The sequence below is a fragment of the Nanorana parkeri genome, unplaced genomic scaffold, assembly GCF_000935625.1.
Source record: "Nanorana parkeri isolate BGI_ZX_2015 unplaced genomic scaffold, ASM93562v1 scaffold1324, whole genome shotgun sequence".
Lineage (NCBI taxonomy): Eukaryota > Metazoa > Chordata > Amphibia > Anura > Dicroglossidae > Nanorana > Nanorana parkeri.
Window position 1 is genome coordinate 158,758 of NW_017307592.1, and position 23,763 is coordinate 182,520.

Here is a 23,763-nt window from a genome sequence, read left to right on the forward strand (position 1 = left end):
ACTGCTCCTGCCACTAGATGGAGCCGCAGAGCAGAGGAATTTCCTGTGTCCCCCGGCTCCCTCTAGTGGCAGGAACAGTGTGTGAGCGGCAGTCACCCAGCATATGGCTGAGCGAAGGATTTATAAGCCCCGCCCCCATGTGTGTTATGAGTGGGAAACATCCAATTTCCAGCATTTCTGAAGGTGGGAGGGGCCACTGATATGCAAATTAGCAATAATGGGGGAAGCACATTGTCTCATAGGAGAGCCCAGAGAGGTCATACTTCATTCTCAGGTGGAGTTTAGTGAGGTGAGTCTCCCTTTGGCAGATGGACGGACTGTGTAATAAACCTTTCCAGAGCGGCGGCGTGGGGAGTGGAAGCTGTGCTTTTGTGAGAGATAACATACAGACAAGGGGGGGAGGGGTGTCTGTGATGTGATGGTACTGGAATGCGGTACGGTCCCGGGGTCTTCCAGCAGAGAATGGCATCACAAATCAAGGCGGGACAGCAAGGGAGTGATAGGAAGGTGGAATCCCAGCCTCAGATTCTGCATGCACGGAAAACCACTCAGAAGGAGAATTGGGATTGTAACACAAGTGGACCTGTCAGGCAAGTCTGCGATCAACCACTGACGGAATGTTCTGGACTCTATTTAACCCCCTCCGATCGAGGCCAGGTGTGCAGATGCGATTTAACTCCTCCCCCCCAGTGATCAGACTGCAACATTGTAACTTTGTAGCAAGGTGAATCTTTGAGTGAACGTTCTGAACTCTTTTTAACCCCCTCTGATCGAGGTCAGGTGTGCAGATGCGATGTAACTCCTCCCCCCAGTGATCAGACTGCAACATTGCAACTTTGTAGCACATTACAAGGTGAGAGGCTGCAGCAGCGGGCTGACCTGTGTCAGACATTTGTGATTGACATGACTGTGTCATCTCTGAGCCGGCTTCTCAGTCCAGGAAGTAGACGGCGACCCCGGGTGATGCCTGAACAAAGATGGCGCCGTCCTTCTGGAGAGGAAAGCAGATGAAGGCATTGTCAGGGGGGGGAGTCATGTGATCTCTGTGAGGGGTAATGTATAGCTGGAAGAGTTACACTGAGCATGCGTGTACTTGGCATGAAACTATATCTGATGACAGGTCCACTTTTGCAGCAGAAGCAGGCAACTCTGGCCCTCGAGCTGTGCTGAAACTACAAATCCCTTCATGCCTCTGGGAGTCACGCCTGTAACTGTCGGTCTTGCAATGCCTCCTGGGACTTGTAGTGCCGAGGTTGCCCAGCCATGATCTACAGGCTCAGGCCTTGGAGGAGCATCAGCCCCCCGGATCCAGCGCTGGTATCACACAATGACCAAGGTGGCGGCTGTGGAGCGGTCACATGATTCGGCCCAGTTCGTAGTAGGGACCCCCCCCCCAATCATTGGCCCCTCAGAGGGAATCCTGTGATGAGATTTAGGGCCACGCTCTTCCCTGTTAGCAGCAGTGGACACCGCACACGGTGTCCACCTCTTGGCAGCCTCGCCGGTGTTGACATTGGAGGCCGTCTACATCCGATGGCAATGATTAATCCGGTCACCTGGGCCCCGCCGTGGGAGGGGATCCCGCTATCACTTCCTATGACGGGTGCGCAGGCTCTGGAGGTGAGCGAGCCGGCTTAATGATCAACCGGCTGGACACGCCCGGCACTTCTGCTTTTCAGGTGAGCAGAAAATTCCCCCGCACTCAGCCGGCAGACAAGACCGAGGCGACTGTGATAACGGATATCGGTAAGTGCCGCACTGCCGCGTCCCTGTGCCTGCCTGATGTGCGGCCTGCTCTTATCTATGGGAGTACCAACGCTGGGACCAGGGAAGGCACGAGGAGCACAGCTGGCCTAGAGACTACTCCAATTTAAAGGGAGCTCCCATGTGCTTTCAGATTGAGAGTTCTTATCATTACAATGACTTCCAAGTGATTTCATGTATACTTGCTGTTCCGTATTTCAGTCCCTTTCTAAGCAGAAGTGTGGAATGCGCCCCCTGGTGGCCATCTGTATATCTGAGTATGGGATTGGCTCAGTGAGTGACTTGCGCCCCATGTGAGTGGCAGCAAAACACACATGGCGGCTCCCATATATAATTGACAGACACTCAAAGTGTTTATTTTTCGGCGGGGGTTTGCTTTTGCCTTGTCTTACCGGGAGGATTGCTCCGGCTGAGGTAAGCACTGCAGAGCACGGCACTGCAGAGCACAATTCACTTCCAGAGTTCCCACGATGGGACTCCGTCCTGCACCTGCGGAATGTCACCCATGTCCAGATTACAGGCAGAAAAATGTCACCCGTCCAGTTATTGCCGATACACCTGTATTGTATGGGGCAGCTGTGGGCGGAGCTAATCTGGCCCCGGGCAGGGGCCCCAGTGAGGCTGCGCAAACATCTTTTATTTGAAATAGTTCTGGTATGTGAAATATTTCTGAGCTTTTTCTTCTGCATTTTTTTTGAGGACTCTTCCTTACCATTAAAATGTAATTTGTGTCTCTGCCCCTCCCACAATGGTGAGATTTCCTCCAGTAGTTTGTGTCTCTGCCCCTCCCACAATGGTGAGATTTCCTCCAGTACTTTTTGTCTCTGCCCCTCCCACAATGGTGAGATTTCCTCCAGTAGTTTGTGTCTTTGCCCCTCCCACAATGGTGAGATTTCCTCCAGTAGTATGTGTCTTTGCCCCTCATCAGTCATTGGAATCCATAGTTGTTTGGGTTTATGAATGTCTCTTGTGGTGTTGGAAGGTTCTCCTGCTCACGGATTCTCGCCTTCTTGTTTTGCAGAAGAGGTTGTTGAATGGAAAGACGTGTTCATGGCGATATGGCTGACCAGAACATGCCTGTGGGTCAGGGGGTCCAAATCAGATTCATCGATGACTTAAAGGAAAAGCACAAGCCGCGGAGAGGAAAGTCAAAGCAAGAGTCCTACGGGGTGGCCATCCGCGTCCAGGGAATCGATGGGCAACCTTTCGTGGTGCTGAACAGCGGAGACAAAGCAAAGTCTTCCTATGGCGTGCAGATCAAAACGGACACCGGCTACGGAAACACGTCGCCAAACCCGCCGCCCGACTACCAGGGAATCGCCTCGAGGGCCAGTCACACGGTCCGGTCCAACACCACAGACTTGGACCTGCCTGAAAACCCTTACGAGATGAAGGGCTACAGACCCTCCGGATCGCACTACAGCAGCACTTCCGACGAAGAGCAGAGCTCCAAGCCTCGCAGTAAGCCACGGGCCTTGCTGCCTCCGCGAAAGGAGGAGCTTAGGAGATCCCAGTCACATAACTCCTTGGTGGACCCCGAATTAGAAGATTCTTACGGCTATGATGGACACTACAGCGAGCGGTCCTCCACCCTCGACACCACATACTCTTCCAGCAGTCGCAGCAGTTTGAAGAAGCTCGATAATGGCGATAACTCCTCTAGAGGTGGCTTCAAACCAGCGACAAGCCAACAACCTACCTCCTTTTCCAGAAGATCTTCTCATCAGAGGAAGGAAGGGCCTTCGCCCTCTTCCCCGAAGCTGCCAAGCGAGGACATTGACACCAAACCCCTCTCCTCCGTCGATTCGCTCATCAACAAGTTTGACACCAAGGGCCAGATGCGGGGGAGGACGGCCCGGCGTAGCCAAGCTCTGAAAGAAGACCGGAAACGGTCGCAGAGCCTGGACGGGCGGAACTCTCACCTAGACGCCGCCGATTCCCGGGAGGTCCAGACCATGGAGAGGAACGTCCAGCTGGAGAGCCGGCCATTCAACAGGCAGACGCTGGAGAGAGAGGATGTCAACAGGAGCCGTATGACCAAAGAGTGGCTGGAGCAAGCCGCTGCCGCTGAGGAACCGGTGACCCAGAGGCAGCAGAGGACGGTCCAGGCTGAACTGCAGGTAACTTCCATGTCTTGGGTCTAGTAAGAACAATCGAAGAAGAACCCACCAAACCAAAAATTTTGTAAGGAGTGGTGGAGTTAAATAAGAAGGCCTCTCTAGATAAAAACATTTCTGATAGTATATAACCAAAGACATTTTTTTTGTAGATCAGCAAATTTGCTTATTAGCAGCTTCAGACAACCTCCTTGATTGTTGGTCACCAAGAGGCTTGGTATCTGAGCCCACTTCCGCCACTCCATCATTGGGGTTGAGGCACATGATGGAAGGGTGCTTTTGGTTCACTGGAGCTGATTCAGCCTTGTGACACACTAAAGATGGGGAGTGACCACTAGGGATGCACCGATACCCGTTTTTCGTGAACGAGTACCGATACTTTCTTTTCGGTACTTTTTGGTACCGATACCGGTGTTTCAACTGGCATGGAGCCGGCTTCCCAGGCAATCTGATTGCCTGAGAAGCTGTCTCCATGTTGTCTGGCCGGCTTGATTGTGCTTGGCCGAGAAACTGGCTTCCCGGCCAATCAGCATGGAACTGGCTTCCCAGCCAATCAGGATACGGGAAGTGGGTCATTACTTGCCAGCCAGCTTCCTGAGTGCACGGGTAGCTGGCTCCATGTTCCACTACGGCACTGCCAGTCAGAGGAAATCTTCCTCTGAACGGAAGTTCCGGTATCGGGGAAGCTATTTGAGCATTTGGGCGAGTACGAGTACTTTGGGGATACTCGCCCAAATACTCAATATCGGCACCAATACTAGTATCGGTGCATCCCTAGTGACCACCCATAGCTTCTAATTTATTGAATTCTTCCATGTGCCCATGACTGTTAGAACCACGGGGACCCTATGTCATGGAAATATGTCATGGAAGCATGGAGACGACTTCCCTGGTAATCGGGAAGCCGGGTGGCGAGTCTTTACACCCCGCCTGGCTTCCTTTTAATGGGACATTCGGTATCGGTAAGTATTGGAAAAAAGTTGGTAATTTTTTGGTCCAGTGGGAAGGACCGTATGCTCCTTCACACTAGAGAAACTTTGAGGAGCTAAACGCTTGAGTGTCCTGCTGTGCTGGGACTTGTGGTTACTCAAGATGTAGGGGGGACCCTTGTCAGGGTTTTTTGTCCAGTCTCATTGGGGAGATTTCCCTTCACCTCCTGTCCGGGGGACAAAACAGGAAGAGACAGCTAAACTCTGAAGTGAGGGATTGCCCTTGTTGTCACTAGAACAGATGTCCCCATTGGAAGATTTCCTCTTCCTTTCTGTCCCGGGAACAAAGGTCACCATGACACAGGACATCCTCCCCTACTCCCCTACTCTTGGCTTTGGCTTTAGATGCACTTAAAATGAGAGTTGGCTTTTATATACTTTGTCTCCAGCTGATGTTTCTTCTTCCTGTCAGCAGCTGAAGAGCACCCCGGACCTCTTGAAGGACCAGCAAAAAGATGCCAGTGACCCCACCCGGGAAATGATCTACAACATCCTGCGGGATGGGTAAATGTCGCTGAATGTTTTCCACATCAGTTTGTATGCCATTAATTGTAACAAAGCAATCACTGACCTCTAGATTAACACCACTTTAGGGTCACCTCACCCCTAGAGTGTCCCGGGGTAGTCTGTGGTTGGAGAACCCCAGAGTTTTAAAGTGCCAGTCAACCACAGGAACTTCAGTAGCAGGGTTCTAGGTCTACTTCCTATGGATAGAACTGTTTCAGCCTCATAACGCTCATCAAAGCTGGTTCTGCTCAACCCATGAGGGGCCACCAAAGCATCTTCAGTCCAAGTGGTGGGATTGTGACTAGTACACACTTCTTCTTCACAATGATTCCTTCCTTTCAGGTCTAATGACAGCGAGGCCATGCTGAGGAAGAAGACCGGCCTTCTCGTGGAGAAATTACAGACCTTGCGGGTAAGAATGGCAAAAACAAAATGGTAGCCTCAAAGTGAACCTGTCACCGTAGCACAGTCACCAATTGTGTTCCTGTTAGCGGGCACTTGATGGTGGCTGTATTGCTGCTGGAGGCTCCAAGATCTCCAGCCTACCCTTGCGGGTAAGAATGGCAAAAACAAAATGGTAGCCTCAAAGAGAGCCTGTCGCCATAGCACAGTTACCAATGGTGTTCCTGATAGCGGGCCCTTGATGGTGGCTGTGTGGCTGCTGGGGGCTCCGAGATCTCCAGCCCAAGCCGTAGGCTCTTGCGCCACTTATCTCAAAATTCAACTTCACAAATGGTGAAATACAACCACCTGGAGATGTGACTGACGCGCCACAGTGAGAATCAATACTCAGGATATACGTGTATTCCAGTGCAGATTAGATAAAAGGCTTTATCAAGAGCCAACACGTTTCGGGTGCCAGGAACCACCTCCCTCCTTCATTGGGTTTTAGGGATGGGAAACAGTTGGAGTGAATAAACAAATATCCAGCCGCTGATGAACTGTGCGCACTTGTGTGGGCAAAGTACCAAATGCTTTGTATGTTTAATTCGGTTTAGGTGAAGGGGGCCACTGGAATAAATTTATATCTGGACTTTCATTTCCGATCCATCTAGTCACAAACTGAGGGAACGGTGGACCCTAAAAACGCGTTGGCTCTGTAATGTCGTATATCTGATTTTACACTCAAAAAAATTTAGATCTGGACTATGAAATCTCTGTGTGGCACGTCCATCTCAGATCCATTCAATCACAAACCTGGGAAACCGTGGATATCCTTTGGCGTGGAGAAGATGCCAACCCAGAATCCAGGCACCGGGTTCGAACACCAATATAACTCTTGCGTCAATGAGACTTTAGGGTTCCAGTGCTACCTCTCCATTTTGTTAAAATACGATCACATGGAGACACAGTATAGGCACTTGGTCATGTGGTCTGTGCCTATTAAACAAACCCAGGTCTGTATTGAAGTGAAATGTTGTTTCTCTGTAGACCTCTCCTGGAGAAGACATCAGGGCTTTGGTCAGCCATATAGTGTCCCTGATAGTGGGACCTTCATAGTGACTGTACGTGTCTCCAGCTGATGCTGCGGGCTCTGATGCCCCGCATGTCAAAAACCACATGGAGACAGAGATAGGCACCTGCTACCAGGAACATTGTCTGCACTGCCCTCTCCCTCGCGTGTGTGAGACGAGTACTTCATGTAAATCAAGTTTTCAAGCCATGTTAACGGTCTTGTTGGGATTAAAAAAATAAGAAATTGCAGAATGCGTCGTGTGGCCTGCGCCCATTGATGGGTCGTGTGGCCTGCGCCCATTGATGGGTCGTGTGGCCTGCGCCCATTGATGGGTCGTGTGGCCTGCGCCCATTGATGGGTCGTGTGGCCTGCGCCCATTGATGTGCCGATCCGTATTGAAGGCAAATGTTGTGTCTCTACAGGCTTCCCCTGGAGACGATACCAGGACTTTGGTCAACCAGAAGAAGGAACTAGAGAGGAAAGTTTCCCAGCTCCAACAACAGCTGGAAGAGGAGATAAAGGTAAGGATAGGCCGTCACCCGCTACAACCTCATCGCTCTGTAAATATTGTGCTTCCTTTCCCTGCCTGACTGGATCCTGACTCTTGTGGGTGCTTTGCAGCAAAGAATGAGGCAGGAGGTCTCGCGGGATCGTCCCACAGCCTCCATGCAGAGGCTGGAAATCCAACTGGAGGAGAGCACGGAGGAAAGTAAAAGGCTGAAGGAGCTGCTGGAGAAGAAGAAGGCCGAGCTGAGCTCTATGAACCAGGAGTAAGTCTAAGCTGTGACCTCTTTCTATGTATACGTCAATGATATTTAGCGCTTCACAGACATTCTCTAGTGTTGAGTTGAGGTTGTACCTGGCTTCCTCTTGACCAGCGCTGCTACCTTGATGCTAAGATGGCCGCCAACGTAGGACAAGATGTACCGGAGATGCACTGATGATGTTTATTAACAATTGAACCTTTTTTGGTTACATTTAATGGCATGTCAGCTTTTTTAAAATTAATGGCGGTATTGTTGCCCGCCAAGGAGATCATTTCAGCAAATAATGGAGCTGCGGCATTGTATGTTGTGTTGAGTCATTTCCAGGTCATTATAAGCTTATCCAGATATTTAACAGGTCTGAGGTAATAGGAAAGCTTTGTTTTGTGTTGTTGTCACCCGTGTCCAGACAAGCCGAGGGTGCAGCTTTATGTCTATGACGGGCCCGTTATAAATGTGTCAGGTTAATTTGTAACAGGCAGTAAATGTCAAATGTTCCTTTATCTTCTCACACCCTGCAGCAAGTGCTGACTGTATGGACGCTGGAAGATAATATGATAATGAACCCGATTCTTACTCTTAGAGCAGACGTCAGACTCGCTGTAGCCTTTACATTCAAGGGCTACAGCTATATATATGGTCAGCTATAGAGATCCTCCTGTATTCGTGGGGACACAGATACACCTGTAGGCACAGCAGAGGTACTGCAGGCACAGTCCCCTTCCATGCCAGACATACAGTATATGGCCAAAAGTATGTGGGCCCCTGACTATCACACTTACCTGTATGGCCAAAAGCATGTCAACCCCTCTCCAAATGATGGAGTTTGGGTCTCTCCAGCAAATGGTACTTTTAATACTGCAGCATACAACCACATTTTAGACTGTCAATTAAGCTCTTCCAATCTTGTGGTGGCAGTTTGGGGAAGGTCCTTTTCTGTTCCACCATGACTGTACCGTGTGTACAAAGCACCTCCATAAACATGTGGCTGGACCACTTTGGTGTGGAGGAACTCAAGTGTCCTGGACAGAGCCCTGACCTCAACCGTACTGAACATCTTTGGGATGGAGCACCAATTGTGAACATGGTCTATTCATCCAGCATCAGTAACTGACCTGAGAAATGGGCATGAATTCCTATCGGCTTCCCAGAAGAGTGGAGGATGTTATAGCCACAAAGGAAAAACTCCATGTAAATGGCCATGGGTTTTGGAATGGGATGTCCAACAAGCTCGTATAGGGGTGATGGTCAGGTGTCCACAACCAGCTCATATAGGGGTGATGGTCAGATGTGCACAAGCAGCTCATATAGGGGTGGTGGTCAGGTGTCCACAGCCAGCCTATATAGGGGTGATGGTCAGGTGTGCACAAGCAGCTCATATAGGGGTGGTGGTCAGGTGTCCACAGCCAGCCTATATAGGGGTGATGGTCAGGTGTCCACAATCAGCTCATATAGGGGTGATGGCCAGATGTCCATAGCCAGCTCGCATAGGGTTGGTGGTCAGGTGTCCACAGCCAGCTCATATAGGGGTGATGGTCAGGTGTCCACAACCAGCTCATATAGGGGTGATGGCCAGATGTCCATAGCCAGCTCACATAGGGTTGGTGGTCAGGTGTCCACAGCCAGCTCATATAGGGGTGATGGTCAGGTGTCCACAACCAGCTCATATAGGGGTGATGGTCAGGTGTCCACAACCAGCTCATATAGGTGGGATGGTCAGGTGTCCACAGTCAGCTCATATAGGGATGGGGGTCAGGTGTTTACATTTCTGAATTGACCCAGACCAAGCATGCAGCAAATAAAAATCAGGGAAAGCCAGTAATGCAGATGGGATTTTATCTCGGTGATCATAGATTGGGGTGGTGGAGTAATTGCAGAAGAATACGGAAAGCCAGCTGAGGAAGAATCTACAGATCTGTACATGAAATCCAGTAATGAAAATATGGCACCTTAAGCATTGGAAGTCATAACATGACAATGATGTTGAGGATTATGTTAGTAGTACCATCTCATGTGATGTCAGCACAGTCATGTGACCTATAGTCGGGGTATAATGGAGAGATGGGGCGACAGACCCTCCTCTGCACTGGATAGATGGCCCGATGTGTCGTTGACGTTTGTGTTCTGTTGAATAGGTTGATAGAAGTTCGAATGAGCAAAGAACAGGTGGAAACCAAAATGAGGTCCCTGGAGGGGAAGCTGCAGGACGCCAAGGAAGAGGTGAACAAGCAGCGGATGCAGGGGGTATCGGCAGACAAGAACGCCTTACTGAAGGTAACCTTTGACCCTTGCTATCAAGGCCCCTCCTGCTTCCAGACAAGCTACTCCCCCCTGAGAGCTAGCTTGGCGCTAAGCTTGCTTTAGATACTTTCACTAGTGCCTGGTTTACATAAATGGGTAAAACAGAGCGCAGGCTTCTTCTTCAACCTTATGGCCAATATCCTGAAACACGCTCCCTAACACACTGTCCCTTATTAGTATGGCATATAGAGCCATATGTATGTCTACCCAGACATACACCCAACACGTCAGGGTCCTTTAAAAAACATTCCAATGTGTTTCAGGGTGTTCCAAGTGACCTCCTTCATCAGGGCTTAGGCCAGGCGTGGTTGTCCCAACACACACGAGGCCATTATACTAACACAGCAGGTGAAGTAGTGGCCTCCTTAGTTAAGGTCTTCTACACATATCACTTCCCACTGCACTCCCTCCATCCTTCAGGAGCTGGAAGAGGCGCAAGAAGAACTGGATGATGTTCTGCAGATCCGCTACAAGCAGGATGAGCTGCTGAGACAGAAGGATCGCGAACTGACCGCCCTGAAGGGGGCTCTGAAAGACGAGGTGGCCAATCACGACAAGGAATTAGACCAAATACGTCAGCAGCACCAGAAGGACTTGCAGCAAATGAGGAAAAACATGGACAACGTGTCCCAGGTACCCGAGGACACGCGTTAGAAGAGTCTACTGGTCTGCCCGTGATATGTGTCTGCTGTGCATGCTTCACTGCCATTTCCTGCTTGGTCTGCCTGTCCACCCAATGTTCTATGGTCCCGCATCCCTTTCTAGTGTCCCCAATATTTCTTCCTTGGCTTTTCTCACGTCCGCACTTGTTTGTCCCGCAGCCTTTCATTTTTGTCAGTTCGTCTCTTGTTAGTATGGCTCCCGTCTTCTCATCAGTGGCCGGTCTGGTTGATGTCTGACCTGTTTAATCAATGAAATGTCCCATGTTGTCTTGTCATATGTCACCAATTTCCGTCTTCTCTTCTGACTTCAACTCACTAATGTTCCGGCCCTCTGATCCTTTTTATGTTCCTCCTCTGACTTGTCCCATCCTCCTGTCTGTAGCATCTTCTGTTCCCCTCCCCCCCACAGGATCAGATCAGCCTGGAGTCCGAGCGTCAGAAGATCAATCAGGTGGTGAGGAACCTACAGCGGGAGTTAGAGGAGAGCAGTGAGGAAATCACCCAATGGAAAGAAATGTTTCAGAAGAACAAGGAGGAACTCCGCAACTCAAAGCAGGAGTGAGTATCCAGAGCAGCGTAACAGTCTTCTCCCAATCAGGACAATCTCCTTTTATTCTGTGAAGTTCTATATGACGAATATCTCCAAAATATATCTGTAGATTTCCATGAGTCGGCTGTTAATGTATTAGGTGCCTGGTGATTGTAAGGGAGGTCCCTTTCATAGAAAGTAATATCATCCCCGTGATAAGGTGCTCCTTTATTTCTTTGTTGGCCCTTTCTCTTATTTGTATGAATTGGTTACATATCATCAGGTCCACTATATGGCCAAAATTCTCCCTGACTATCACACCTATATGACTTGGAAATCCCATTCCAGAACCTTGGCCATTATTATGGAATTGCCCACCGTTGTGGCTATAACATTCTCCACTCTTCTGGGAAGAGCTTTGACATACCCCCCACAAATAATAGTGTGCCTTGTGCTGGACAATTGTGTCTTATATTTGGTGACTGAGCTGATCGGGACAGGTACTCCATGCACAATAAGGCTGATTAACCATTCTGTAGACGGAGGCAGAACCTGGCAAGTTTTAAGATGTATACGAGTTCACAATGTCTTCTCTTAAAGTTACCCAAGCCATAGTAATTGCCACCAATAGAAACATTTTTATCATGCAAGCTGAGCTAGTTTTTCTGATGCATAGAATGACTCGGAGTCCTTCTTTAACCAGTTGACATCCGTGGTGTTAAACCCCCTTCCCATCCAGGCCATTTTTCAGTATTCAGCGCTGCGGTACTTTGACTGACATTTATTCCGAGATGCGGGGGGGGGGGCTCCGAAATTCACGCCATACAACCGATCGGCGGCTATAGAGCCGCTGATCGGTTGTATGTGAAACAGCCGTTAACGGCTGTAGTAACGAGCAGGTTTTTCCTGCCCGTGCACGCGCTAGGGGGCGCGCACGAGCAGGAAAAAACTGCCGTCTGGCGACGGCAACCCGCGGAGGCGAGTCTGCCGTCCGTCCGTTTTTTCTTAACGGGCGGACGGCAAGAGGTTAAATCCCTGGCGTATTATCAGACACCGTGCCTGCCTCCTCTGTTGTTAAATAAAGTTGATTGTAGGACATTGTAGAACACAGTTCATGTCTCAGTTTTGTGTTATCTGGAATGTATCTCACATCTGCCCCGGGGTGGGTCTCAGGGTCTTACAGCTCAAGACGGAGAAGGAAGAATTTGAGGACGAGCTGAGCGAGATGAAAGATCGATTTTCCCTGGTACAGTCTGAGCTGGAACGAACCAAGAAAGGCTCTGTGGAGGCTGGAGAGGTGGAGGCCACCAAGAGGGTTCGTATGCATAATTCGAAAAGCTGCCTTTTCCCGTGTGAATGTCCGTATGTATTTACGAGCGCTCTGCAGTCAGATATAGCTGCCGGTTTTGTTCCATCTCCTCCGGTTGTTCCGTACCTGTTAGGCACACTCTGTCCGCCCTTGTCAGTCTTCTGGGGCTACTCGCAGCACTGTTGTCCTTTTGGCTACACACCACTTCCGACTGTTTCTATTTTTGCATTTTGTAAAGAGCACCTCACGGCAGGCTTTGCAGGATGCTTTTGGGTATGTTTGCTGGTGAGGTCTGTCCATGTTGCTTCTTATGACTGGCTGAGCCATTCCCAGCAGCTTCCAACAGTGGTCTTACTACGGGGGTGCTGCTCACACCCTGGGGATACCAATGTGAGCCATTTTGGTGTCACCCCCTCTGAAAAGTCAGGACCGAGAGCCCGACAGTTGCACGAGAGAGGAGGGGACCCGGCTGCATACCTTATCTTGGCGGTGGTCTATCGAATTCTTCAACTCGTCGAGACCTCCAACTCCCGTCAGTGCGCCTCTGCAGCCACCCAACAGAAGTATGAAACTCTACAATCTGTGGCAGTGCGCTATGCAGGCACACGATGCCACAAGCGCCAACGGGAGTTGGAGAACTCGATGACAATTTGGAAGTCGCACAGGCGCACCTACGGCAACTGGAGATGTCAACGAGGATTGCAAAAACTGTGACGGCTGGCACACGCACACTAGCGCCATCTCGACGAGTTGCCCACTTTGACAGAACACCGGGTGAATGTCCCCTCCTTTCTCTTTCCGCGTCCATCACCAATATAGCTGCCAGCAGGTACTAGCGTGTGACCACCAAAAAAAATGTGATCTGTACTGCCCCAGATTTGATCTCCATCTGTCCTCTCCCCGACAGGAGTTGCAGCGCTCCCAGGATGAGCTGCGCAAGCTGTCCACAGAGAAGCAGAGGGTGGAGGAGACCCTGCACCAGAGGGACAGGGAGCTGTCCGCCCTGAAGGGGGCGCTGAAAGACGAGGTGTCCGGACACGACCGCGACACGGAGAAACTGCGAGATCAGCACGGCCGCGAGCTGCAGCAGACCAAGAGAGAATATGAAGAGAGGCTGAAGGTGAGGAGACCTGTTACCCTGCGATGTGTAGGGTGGAATAGATGTGTTAATACCAATACAAATATACATTTATATAGCTCTGACATATAACAGAGCGCTGTACAGAGGACACTGAGCCAGTCACATCAATCCCTGCACCAAAGGAGCTTACACTCTAATGCCTTCCCCCCCCATGTCACACACTATTATTATACATTTCTATAACTCTACTGTACAGAGAACACTGAGCCAGTCACATCAATCTCTGTACAGAGGAGCTTACACTCTAATGTCCCGTCCCCCCCACAGTCACACACCATTATTATACATGTATATAGCTCTGACATATAACAGAGCGCTGTACAGAGGACACTGAGCCAGTCACATCAATTTCTGTACAGAGGAGCTTACACTCGAATGTCCCACCAGGATCTAGAGTGCTGAACACAGTCCATATACAACACCGTCTCTCTTGTAGGAGCTGCAGCACTTCCAGGATGAGCTGCGCGAGCTGTCTCAAGAAAATCAGAGAGTAGAGGAGACTCTGCACCAGCGGGAGAGGGAGCTCTCTGCGCTGAAGGGAGCACTGAAAGACGAGGTGTCCGAACATGACCGCGAGACAGAAAAAATACGAGATCAGTACAGCCGCGAGGTTCAGCAAACCAAGAAAGACAATGAGGATCTCCTCAAGGTAAGACCATCTTTGACAATGTTCTTCAAAAAGTAGAATATGATAAAGGTAAAGATAAAGCATTGCTATTGGGTACCATGGGAAATGCAGATGGTCAACTGTTGGTACCATCAAAGGACCTACCATGGCGCAGTGCTGTCACAGTGTATACGCCGTAGTGTGATTGGGGGAAATGTATCACTAAAACATATTCAGAGATGAAGTTCATCTTTATTCTCCTAGGTAAGGAAGAAGCTGGAAGAGGAGAAAGTGGAGTGGGAGCGTGCGCGGCAGATAATGGAGAACACGCTGCAGGACGCACGGGAGGAAAACGACGACCTTAGGAGAAAGATCTTAGGGCTAGAGGCCCAGGTGAAGGAACTGAATACATACTGTGATGACCTGCAGAGGGCTGAGGGCCGTCTTAAGGAGAAAATGACCAGATTGGAGGTGACTATAGTTTTATTCGTAGATATAGACTTGATCCACTATCTCTCCGCTAGACTAGCCCTGAGGGGTCATGTTATGGTATCCGTCACTGATGAGTACTACACTTGTTGCCTTCATGATTGAGGTTTCTAGTGCCTTGACACAGCATAGATAAATACACTTTATGATCAAACGTTTATGGACACCTGACCATTGCAGGACCTTGTTGCCATCTCTTCACAAAACCATGGACATTAATATGGAGTTGACCTCCTTTTGGCTATAACAACCTCCAATCTTCTGAGAAAGCTTCCCACAAGATTTTGGGTTGCGTCTGTGGGAATCTATGAGGTCAGCTACTGAAGTGGGATGAGAAGACCTGGCTCACACCTGGCATTCCAATTCATCCCAAAGGTGTTTAATAGGGTTGAGGTCAGGGCTCTGTGCAGGCCACTCCCAGTTCCTACATACCAAACTGGTCACACCATGTCTTTATGGAGATGGCTTTGTGCAAAGAGGGACAGTGGCTCATCTTTGTATGCTACTGGAAACACCTGAATTCAGTAATTTGGAGGGATGTCCACATACTCTTGGCTATATAGTCTCTCGATCTCTTGAGCTCCCTCTCAATCTCCATACCTCGATCCCTTGTTCTCCATTTCTCGATCTCTCTCGATCTCTTCATCTTTCATCTCTCCCTCTCTCGATCTCTTCATCTCTCGATCTCTTCATCTCTCGATCTCTTCATCTCTCGATCTCTTCATCTCTCGATCTCTTCATCTCTCCCTCTCTTCATCTCTCCCTCTCTTCATCTCTCCCTCTCTTCATCTCTCCCTCTCTTCATCTCTCCCTCTCTTCATCTCTCAATCGCTTCATCTCTTCATCTCTCCATCTCCATCTCTCCATCTCTCTCTTGATCTCAATCTCTCTCTCTTGATCTCAATCTCTCTTGATCTCAATCTCTCTCTCTCTCTCTCTTGATCTCAATATCTCTCTCTCTCTCTCTCTCTCTTGATCTCAATCTCTCTCTCTCTCTTGATCTCAATCTCTCTCTCTTGATCTCAATCTCTCTCTCGATCTCACTCTCTCTCTCTCTCTCTCGATCTCAATCTCTCTCTCTCTCTCTCTCTCTCTCTCTCTCTCTTGATCTCAATCTCTCTCTCTCTCTTGATCTCAATCTCTCTCTCTTGATCTCAATCTCTCTCTCGATCTCAATCTCTCTCTCTCTCTTGATCTCAATCTCTCTCTCTTGATCTCAATCTCTCTCTCTCTCTCTTGATCTCAATCTCTCTCTCTCTCTTGATCTCAATCTCAATCTCGCTCTCTCTCTCTCTCTTGATCTCAATCTCGCTCTCTCTCTCTCTCTCTTGATCTCAATCTCGCTCTCTCTCTCTCGCTCTCTTGATCTCACGTTCTCTTGATTATACTTCGCTTTGTCTGTATAGGAAGTCTAGCGAGTTTTTGTAAACAGGCACTCACTACCTTGCAGAACAAGTACACAGCCAGTAAAGGCTGACTAAGTATTGCAGTCGGGATAAGGATGACAGCCCCAGGCCCTTCCAGCAGTGGAAGCTTTCATATCTATCCTCGGAGTTCCATCTATGGTTGGAAAATCGGCCAGGGAATAACATAATTTTCCTCTCTCGGTTCTCAGACAGAGAAGAAGAGGATGGAGGATTCTCTGGGACAGGCCACAGACCAGGAACAGGAATTTGCCTTGACGAGACGGGAGATGGAGAACCGTCTGGACGACGCCCAGAGGAGTCTGAAACGGCTGACTTTGGAGTACGACGAGCTACAAGAGTGCTACCAGGAGGAGATGAGGCAGAAGGATCTGCTAAAGAAGACCAAGAATGAACTGGAGGACCAGAAGAGGCTGCTGGACAAATCCATGGATAAGCTGACCCGAGAGGTGAGGCTGGAGGATTCACAAGATGAGGCTGGTCAGCCAAACTGTAAATGAGGCTCCTGAATGTCCATGGCATGGCCGCAGTTCTACTTTACGGGTAACTAACAGTCTTTGTGTGTGTGTTTCTCCTCCCACAGCTGGACAGCATGACGGGCGAGTCCCGGGACTCCCTGCAGATGCTGCAGACTCAGCTGGAGGAATACAAAGAGAAATCGCGCAAGGAGATCGGCGAGTCTCAGAGAGAGGCCAAAGAGAGAGCGGCCGAGGCAGAGAGAATGCAGCTCAGTGTCAGCCGGCTGCAGGAAGAGGTGGGTAGTCCAGATCAGAGGCATCTGTTCCATTGATAGTCTTTTATGTGACCATGTGACCCTCCACAAAAAAGGGTCAAATGACGCAGGGGCGGGATATGCCCCCCTCCCTCTGTCCTAGCAGAGATGGTGCCGTTATGGACTTAGCTGGGTCAGCAACCAGCTATAAATCTGGATGTCTGTGGGGACTTATGACAAGTTATGATAATTATAAGTGTATCCTTATTCGGAGCAGTCGTACAATTTCCCTGACGCATCAATGGGTGGCGCTCTGGTATCTGACGCCGTGTTTTCCCGCATCCTCAGGTGCAGCGGCTGAAGCAAGCTCTGCAGGACAGTCAAGCCGAGAAGGAGAATGCGGTGCTGGACAAGGAGCTGGTCAGCCAGCGTCTGCAGAACCTGGAGCAGGACCTGGATACCAAGAGGCGCTCTCAGGATGACCGTTCCCGCCAGGTGAAAGTGCTGGAGGTGAGTCGCCTTCAACTCTTTCCTTCCACAACATTTGTATTTGTATACCAGAACATAAAACAGCAATAGGCCAGCGAGCTGACATAGCAACATGGAGTGTGAGCAAAGGTATGCAAGCGTTGACAGATAACGTCAGGGCAGGAGAAAAATCCGGTCATCGCAAACGTGAGATGAAAATGACACATCAAGTCGCAGCCTTGAAATTAGGTCACATGACAGAGCCTCCTGGGCTTACCTGTATACACTGAGTGAGCGGCCATTATAGTCAAAATGTACCTCCTCAGGTATCACTGGCCCCTCCCTTTTAGATCAGTGCATTAGGAAGACTCCATGGAAACCTCAGAGCACTGGGGGCTAGCATAGGAGATCTCGGGCCTCCAAATCTTCAAATATTTATTGTGAGAGTCAGCCAGGACCGCAGTTAGTTTTTTGTTAATCATAGTGCCCATAATTCTAGCTGAGACCCCGCTATAGTCAGCTCAGTGGCAGTAGATATATTGGCAGGTAAAATCTGTGGGCACTTCGTGAGGTCTGAATAGGTTTATACGGCAGGGCCTCCCGCGGGTTCCTACTAAGCTTGCAACCTCTTTAACTCTTTTATAATGAGAATTAATTACATAATATATATTGTGTACGTATATTATAATATAATTTTCAACAATTACAGTATTAAACAGTTACACTGCCATGTACAATTACAGTATTAAACACAGGTACAATTACAGTATTAAACAGAGGTACACTGCCATCAACAATTACAGTATTAAATAGAGGTACACTGCCATCAGCAATTACAGTACTAAATAGAGGTACACTGCCATCAGCAATTACAGTGTTAAACAGAGGTATACTGCCATCAGCAATTACAGTATTAAACAGAAGTACATTGTCATGTACAATTACAGTATTAAACAGAGGTACACTACCATCTGCAGCCTGTAGTGCCCTTTGCACGCTGAAACCACTTTTTCCTGAATAAAGACTTCAGCTTGCATGTGATAACTGTTACTGCTGACACATAATCAAGAACATCTTGATTCTCGATAATCAGTGGGGACTAAAGCTGCCAGTGACAGCCGGGCTTGACAGCCACAAGGTGCGCAAAGTGTCGGCTAGTGGCTGCCCAAGGGAGGAGGTTTTATAAACGTATCCTCTGCAGAAGGCATCATGCTGACCAACACTGCGCAAGAGCTGTATTGGCAGCAAAATGGAATTACAGAGAAAGAAGCACAGCTCATTCCTGACATGTGCCTGGGGGATACCACACCCGGTGCTCAGACGATCTCTCTCCCAGAGCTGTCACGGCAATAAGTACAATTGGCGGTACACAGTTCTTTGAAAAGTCCACGAGCATCTGTACAAATAAGCGACCACTGACGCATTTCTGCCTTGAATGGCCCTAATCTTAGCTCTGATTAAGGCTGGCTGAGGCAGAAATGCGTTAGCATTATTGCGCATGGAACAAACGTTGAAACAAAGAACTCGTGTGCTAGCAATTGTATCATGGGCGGCACAATGTCTGGAGTCTAACATTCCGGGAAGGTTCTGTGAGCTTAAAGGAGAACTATGAGGTGAGTGCTTTTCTCTCACCTCATAGTTCTAGCCACAGATTAAAGGTTAAACATTCACTATCGGGGGGGAAAGTTGAACAGATAATAATAACAAGGAGTTAACTCTTCCAGGATAAACTAAAACGACTGGAGATGGAGCTGGACGAAGAGAAGAGTACGGCGGAGCTGATGACGGACCGGGTTAATCGCAGCCGAGACCAGGTAACCCCAAAGTCTTATATAGATCCAACAGAGCCCAGTGGGTACAATGACCCGCACTGTGTGAATTGCTCAGAATCTAATGAGAATACAGCAGGGAGACGTTTCTGTTGAACTATATTAGGATGTTCCTTGAGTTAGAAGGTGCCGATTACCCGCTGTGGTGAATGTTCATGTGGTGTTGTGTCTGAGCACATTAATGTATGTTAGGGATACACCGATACCTAGTGCTGATACCTAGTATTTGGGCGAGTACTCGCACTCACCCAAATGCTCCGATACGAGAACTTCCGGTCAGAGGGAGATCTTCCTCTGACCAGCAGTGCCGAAGGAGCATAAAGCCGGCTTCCTTTCCAGTCAGGAAGCCGGGCGGTGGGTTATGACCGGCCTCCCAGCTTCCTCATTGGTTAGGAAGCCAGGCTGCCTACCAACAAGTGAAGCTGGCTTCCTAGCCAATCAGGAAGCCGGGCGGCGAGTCATGAGGTGCCGCCTGGTTTTCTGATTGGTTAGAAAGCCAGGCTGCTTACCAACAAGTGAAGCTGGCTTCCTAGCCAATTAGGAAGCCGGGCAGCACCTCATGACTCGCCGCCTGGCTTCCCAATTGGTTAGGAAGCCAGGCTGCCTACCAACAAGTGAAGCTGGCTTCCTAGCCAATCAGGAAGCCGGGCGGCACCTCATGACTCGCCGCCCGGCTTCCTAAATGGTCAGGAAGCCAGGCAGCCTCGGCAAGTGAAGCCGGTGTTCTTTCGCTAAAACACCAGCTTCACAGGCAATCAGGAAGCCAGGCGAAGGGTCATGATCCACCGCCCGACCTCTTGATAATCTGGGCACATGGCACTGGTACTCTGTATCGGCGAGTACCAAAAAAAAATTGGTACCCGTACTTGATACCGAATAACCAGTATTGGTGCATCTCTAATGTTTATAATAGATGGATATACAATGAAGCCCAAATAGCGGCAACAAAAGCAGCAGAGGTGAAGGACATTAACCCTCCAGTCTTCCAAAAAGACTGAAGCTGCGGAGGAGGTGTTGTGTTATCCTGATCCTTTCCACTACCATCCGGATAATTCTGCATGCCATAACCAATCAGAATGTATGTTTGATCCTCCTCGTAGTGTAAGGCCGCATCACACTGTTATTACTTAATTTTTTCCTCCTTCCTACAGATGGATCAGCTGAGGGCGGAGCTTATGCAGGAGCGAACTAGTCGGCAGGACCTGGAGTGTAGCAAGGTGTCCCTGGAAAGGCAGGTGAGGACCCCATGGAGCTTTATACAGTGTCAGTAATATCAGTATTATGAACATGGAAACCGTTGGGGCCTATCTACACATTGACTTGCGCTGAGCGCGCCCATCCCTTTCCACATCCATTTACCAAAAAATGCACCTAGTACACAGCAAGGCAACCCATGTGATTACCCATGTGATTATTGCACGCATTGAGGGTCAGGTGCAGGTGTTTTGTATGCTTGTTGGGTACCATTAAAAATGAAAGGCGATGCAGCCAATGGAACATACACCGTGCGTTGCTGTAATGTGCTCTTACGCACAAGAGAACACAAGTTGAAAAGTGAACGTGCAAGGAAATAAAGTAGTTCTGTTTTCCAAAATACATAACTAAAAGGCTGTCGCCGGGGAGGTCACAGGTCTCTGCAATGCTGAGGATCTCAGGAGACTGACTCAAGGTGCTCATGCCAATTGGCTGCCTCTGTGCTGTCCCCCCCCCCGGTTCCTCCATTGTCTTGGCCTAGACACTGCGGAAACACCATTTTACAGCTTGATTAAGGTTATTTTGACAACTTTCAGTTATATTATAAATGTTGAGTAATGACTGGGGTGTTTTTTTCTTTTGGTTCCCCTTATCTCCTCTTCAGTTGTGTTCTATATATGAAACATTACCGCTCTCAGCCTGCAGGGGGCGCAGCTACTTAAGTCTCAGAATGGCTTCTCTGCGTGATACGAACTTACGCACTGTCACCATAGAGACGTCTCAGCATTTAATTCCCCGTTTCCCTATCCACAAGGAAATTGCATACTGCCAGGAAAGTGATTATTACGTATTTACTTGAGTCGGAATTGTGACCATTGGACGCGACGGTTCAGCAGCGGGTTTCTAGGCTGTTGCAGGTTCTTATTCCTTGTTTTGGAGATGCCATCTGTCTACATAAAAACAAGCAATGGCAAGCATTGGGGAAGCACATTGGAAGGGGTGACCCTCTTATTATATGGGGTGTCGTTTGTATGTTTTTTACCGCACATGAACCGTGACCACAGTTCGGGAGAAACACAGCATGCCTGGGATGTGAGATGTGCAGATGACGCTCTACAGCTCTATATGAGACATAGAGATCTTCTGGATTACTTCTACGTATGGTACGTCTTCCAGCATCAGAGTCTCTGCTCCCGTCCATAGTCAAGTCAGCTTTGCCGTTATTGTTTACCGGCCCCCCTTTCAGCAGTGCAATTTTTTCTGGTCTGTCCTCATTGTCCATCTGACTGGTCTGTCCTTCTCGTTGTTCACCTGACTGGTCTGTCCTTCTAGTTGTCCATCTGACTGGCCTTGTCTTCTCGTTGTCCATCTGACTGGCCTGGCCTTCTTGTAGGCCATCTGACTGGCCTGGCCTTCTTGTAGGCCATCTGACTGGCCTGGCCTTCTTGTAGGCCATCTGACTGGCCTGGCCTTCTTGTAGGCCATCTGACTGGCCTGGCCTTCTTGTAGGCCATCTGACTGGCCTGTCCTCGTTGTAGGCCATCTGACTGGCCTGTCCTCGTTGTAGGCCATCTGACTGGCCTGTCCTCGTTGTAGGCCATCTGACTGGCCTGTCCTCGTTGTAGGCCATCTGACTGGCCTGTCCTCGTAGTAGTCCAGGCCTGTCCTTCTCGTAGTCCAGGCCTGTCCTTCTCGTAGTCCAGGCCTGTCCTTCTCGTAGTCCAGGCCTGTCCTTCTCGTAGTCCAGGCCTGTCCTTCTCGAAAGTCCAGGCCTGTCCTTCTCGAAAGTCCAGGCCTGTCCTTCTCGTAGGCCATCTGACTGGCCTGTCCATCTTGTTGTCCATCTTCCTCCAACAGCACAATTCATCAGTCGATGTTCACCTTTCCAAGAACGCTCGCTCGGCATGTTCCATCTGGGCAGAGCGTTGCCAGGGATGTTCTCTTGTTACCAGATGTGTATTTATCTAATCTTCTAAAGGGAAAATTAATTATATGTAATATAACATTTTTATTTCCTCGCAGAACAAAGATTTGAAGAGCCGTCTGGCCAGCATGGAGGGGCAGACTAAGCCCAGCACCAACGTGTCCCAGCTAGAGGCCAAGTTGCAGGAGGTCCAGGAGAGGCTACAAGCCGAGGAGAGGTACGGGAGACTGGGGGTCACTCCTAATGTAGAAACGCAACAGATTCCCTTTCATGGTGGCCCCATTAGCAGCTTATAATGACCTTCCCATTCCCTCGCCCACCATTCCTATTGGCCATTAGGCTTGAAGGAACTTCAGGTGAGGGAGGTGGAGCTTACACAGGCCTGAGAACTCTCCTTGCTATCAAGTGACAGTTGGTGCCCGAGCAGCCAATCACCAGCACTGTCCAATGATATAAACGGGTCTGAGTCAATGGTTCCCCATACCCAGAAGTACTGGATTCCGCTCCTGAATGAAGCAGTGAGAGAGTGAAGGATAGGGAGGTAGAAGCTACTGGTGGGATCTCCATTATTGTAAACTTGTTGCTTGCACTGACACAGCACAGATCCGTTTTACAGGTTACACTTGCCCCAGTCATATTTTTAGGCTGTTGTTCATGTTTATTAATGAGGCCTCCTGCCCATCCACTGATACCATCTTATTGTTGTGAAACTCCATGATGAGATGAATCTGTGGAGTGAGATTGATACTCGTTCTTGGTGGGGCAGTCAGGGTGGCTCCAGTGTAAACCTACAGTAATGTTTTTTTATAGTACACCCCAGAATATTGTTGAATATAGGTCATCGGGGATCATCTGGGTGTTTGCTTTTATGATTTCATGATAAGATTTTCACACCCCATCCTCAGGGATAAGAGCAACTTACTGTCCTCCAACCGCAAGCTGGAGAGAAAGCTGAAGGAGCTGAACATCCAACTGGAAGACGAGAGACTCCAAGTCAATGATCAGAAGGATCAGGTGAGGACACATTAGTTTTGTGGCCCTTACACAACTCCAACTACCACTACCACTGACTTTTGTGTAGACGTTGCACCGCGAACCTTCTGTTAGATCCTATATGGTGTCACCTTGTTATAATGCCTCACCTGTGTCTTGTCCTCTGTCCACAGCTTAACCTACGGGTGAAGGCGCTGAAGAGGCAGGTGGATGAGGCCGAGGAGGAGATCGAGCGCATGGATGGGTTGCGGAAGAAAGCTGTGAGGGAGATGGAAGAACAACATGAGATTAATGAGCAGCTACAGGCCCGACTTAAAACCGTGGAGAAAGAGGCACGGTAAGAGCGAATCATCAACCAGCACACCAAGCACTGATGGGGTTCTGTCAATGCTTTGTGCCACCAGTTAGCGCGCTGACTTCCTGCCTGGATGTCCCCTCTTCTCCTTCCATGTTTCTATGCCCCCCTCCTCTTTTTCCATGTTTCTATGTCCCCCCTCTACTTCCTTGTTTCTCATCACATTTCCCCTTCTCTCCTTCCATGTTTCTCTCTACGTCCCCCTCCTCTTCTTCTGTGTTTCTCTCTA

General features: G+C 49.2%; 1 protein-coding gene across 3 annotated transcripts in view; it reads left to right on the plus strand.

The window, feature by feature from the left end:
- Positions 1–23,763, plus strand: part of CGN (cingulin) — a 47,295-nt gene that overhangs the window by 22,645 nt on the left and 887 nt on the right. The window contains exons 2-21 of one of the 3 annotated variants that reach the window (XM_018569351.1): positions 2,786–3,884; positions 5,283–5,374; positions 5,720–5,789; positions 7,256–7,354; positions 7,455–7,603; positions 9,733–9,871; positions 10,319–10,531; positions 10,970–11,118; positions 12,263–12,404; positions 13,306–13,518; positions 13,976–14,188; positions 14,411–14,617; positions 16,251–16,508; positions 16,643–16,813; positions 17,120–17,281; positions 18,964–19,053; positions 20,220–20,303; positions 22,285–22,403; positions 23,092–23,200; positions 23,353–23,516. In XM_018569351.1, the coding sequence (XP_018424853.1) occupies positions 2,799–3,884; positions 5,283–5,374; positions 5,720–5,789; positions 7,256–7,354; positions 7,455–7,603; positions 9,733–9,871; positions 10,319–10,531; positions 10,970–11,118; positions 12,263–12,404; positions 13,306–13,518; positions 13,976–14,188; positions 14,411–14,617; positions 16,251–16,508; positions 16,643–16,813; positions 17,120–17,281; positions 18,964–19,053; positions 20,220–20,303; positions 22,285–22,403; positions 23,092–23,200; positions 23,353–23,516 (3,929 nt within the window). In that variant the 5' untranslated portion in view covers positions 2,786–2,798. The remainder of the gene's footprint in view (positions 1–2,785; positions 3,885–5,282; positions 5,375–5,719; positions 5,790–7,255; positions 7,355–7,454; positions 7,604–9,732; positions 9,872–10,318; positions 10,532–10,969; positions 11,119–12,262; positions 12,405–13,305; positions 13,519–13,975; positions 14,189–14,410; positions 14,618–16,250; positions 16,509–16,642; positions 16,814–17,119; positions 17,282–18,963; positions 19,054–20,219; positions 20,304–22,284; positions 22,404–23,091; positions 23,201–23,352; positions 23,517–23,763) is intronic. The other 2 variants (XM_018569352.1, XM_018569353.1) reach the window with 2 other exon arrangements.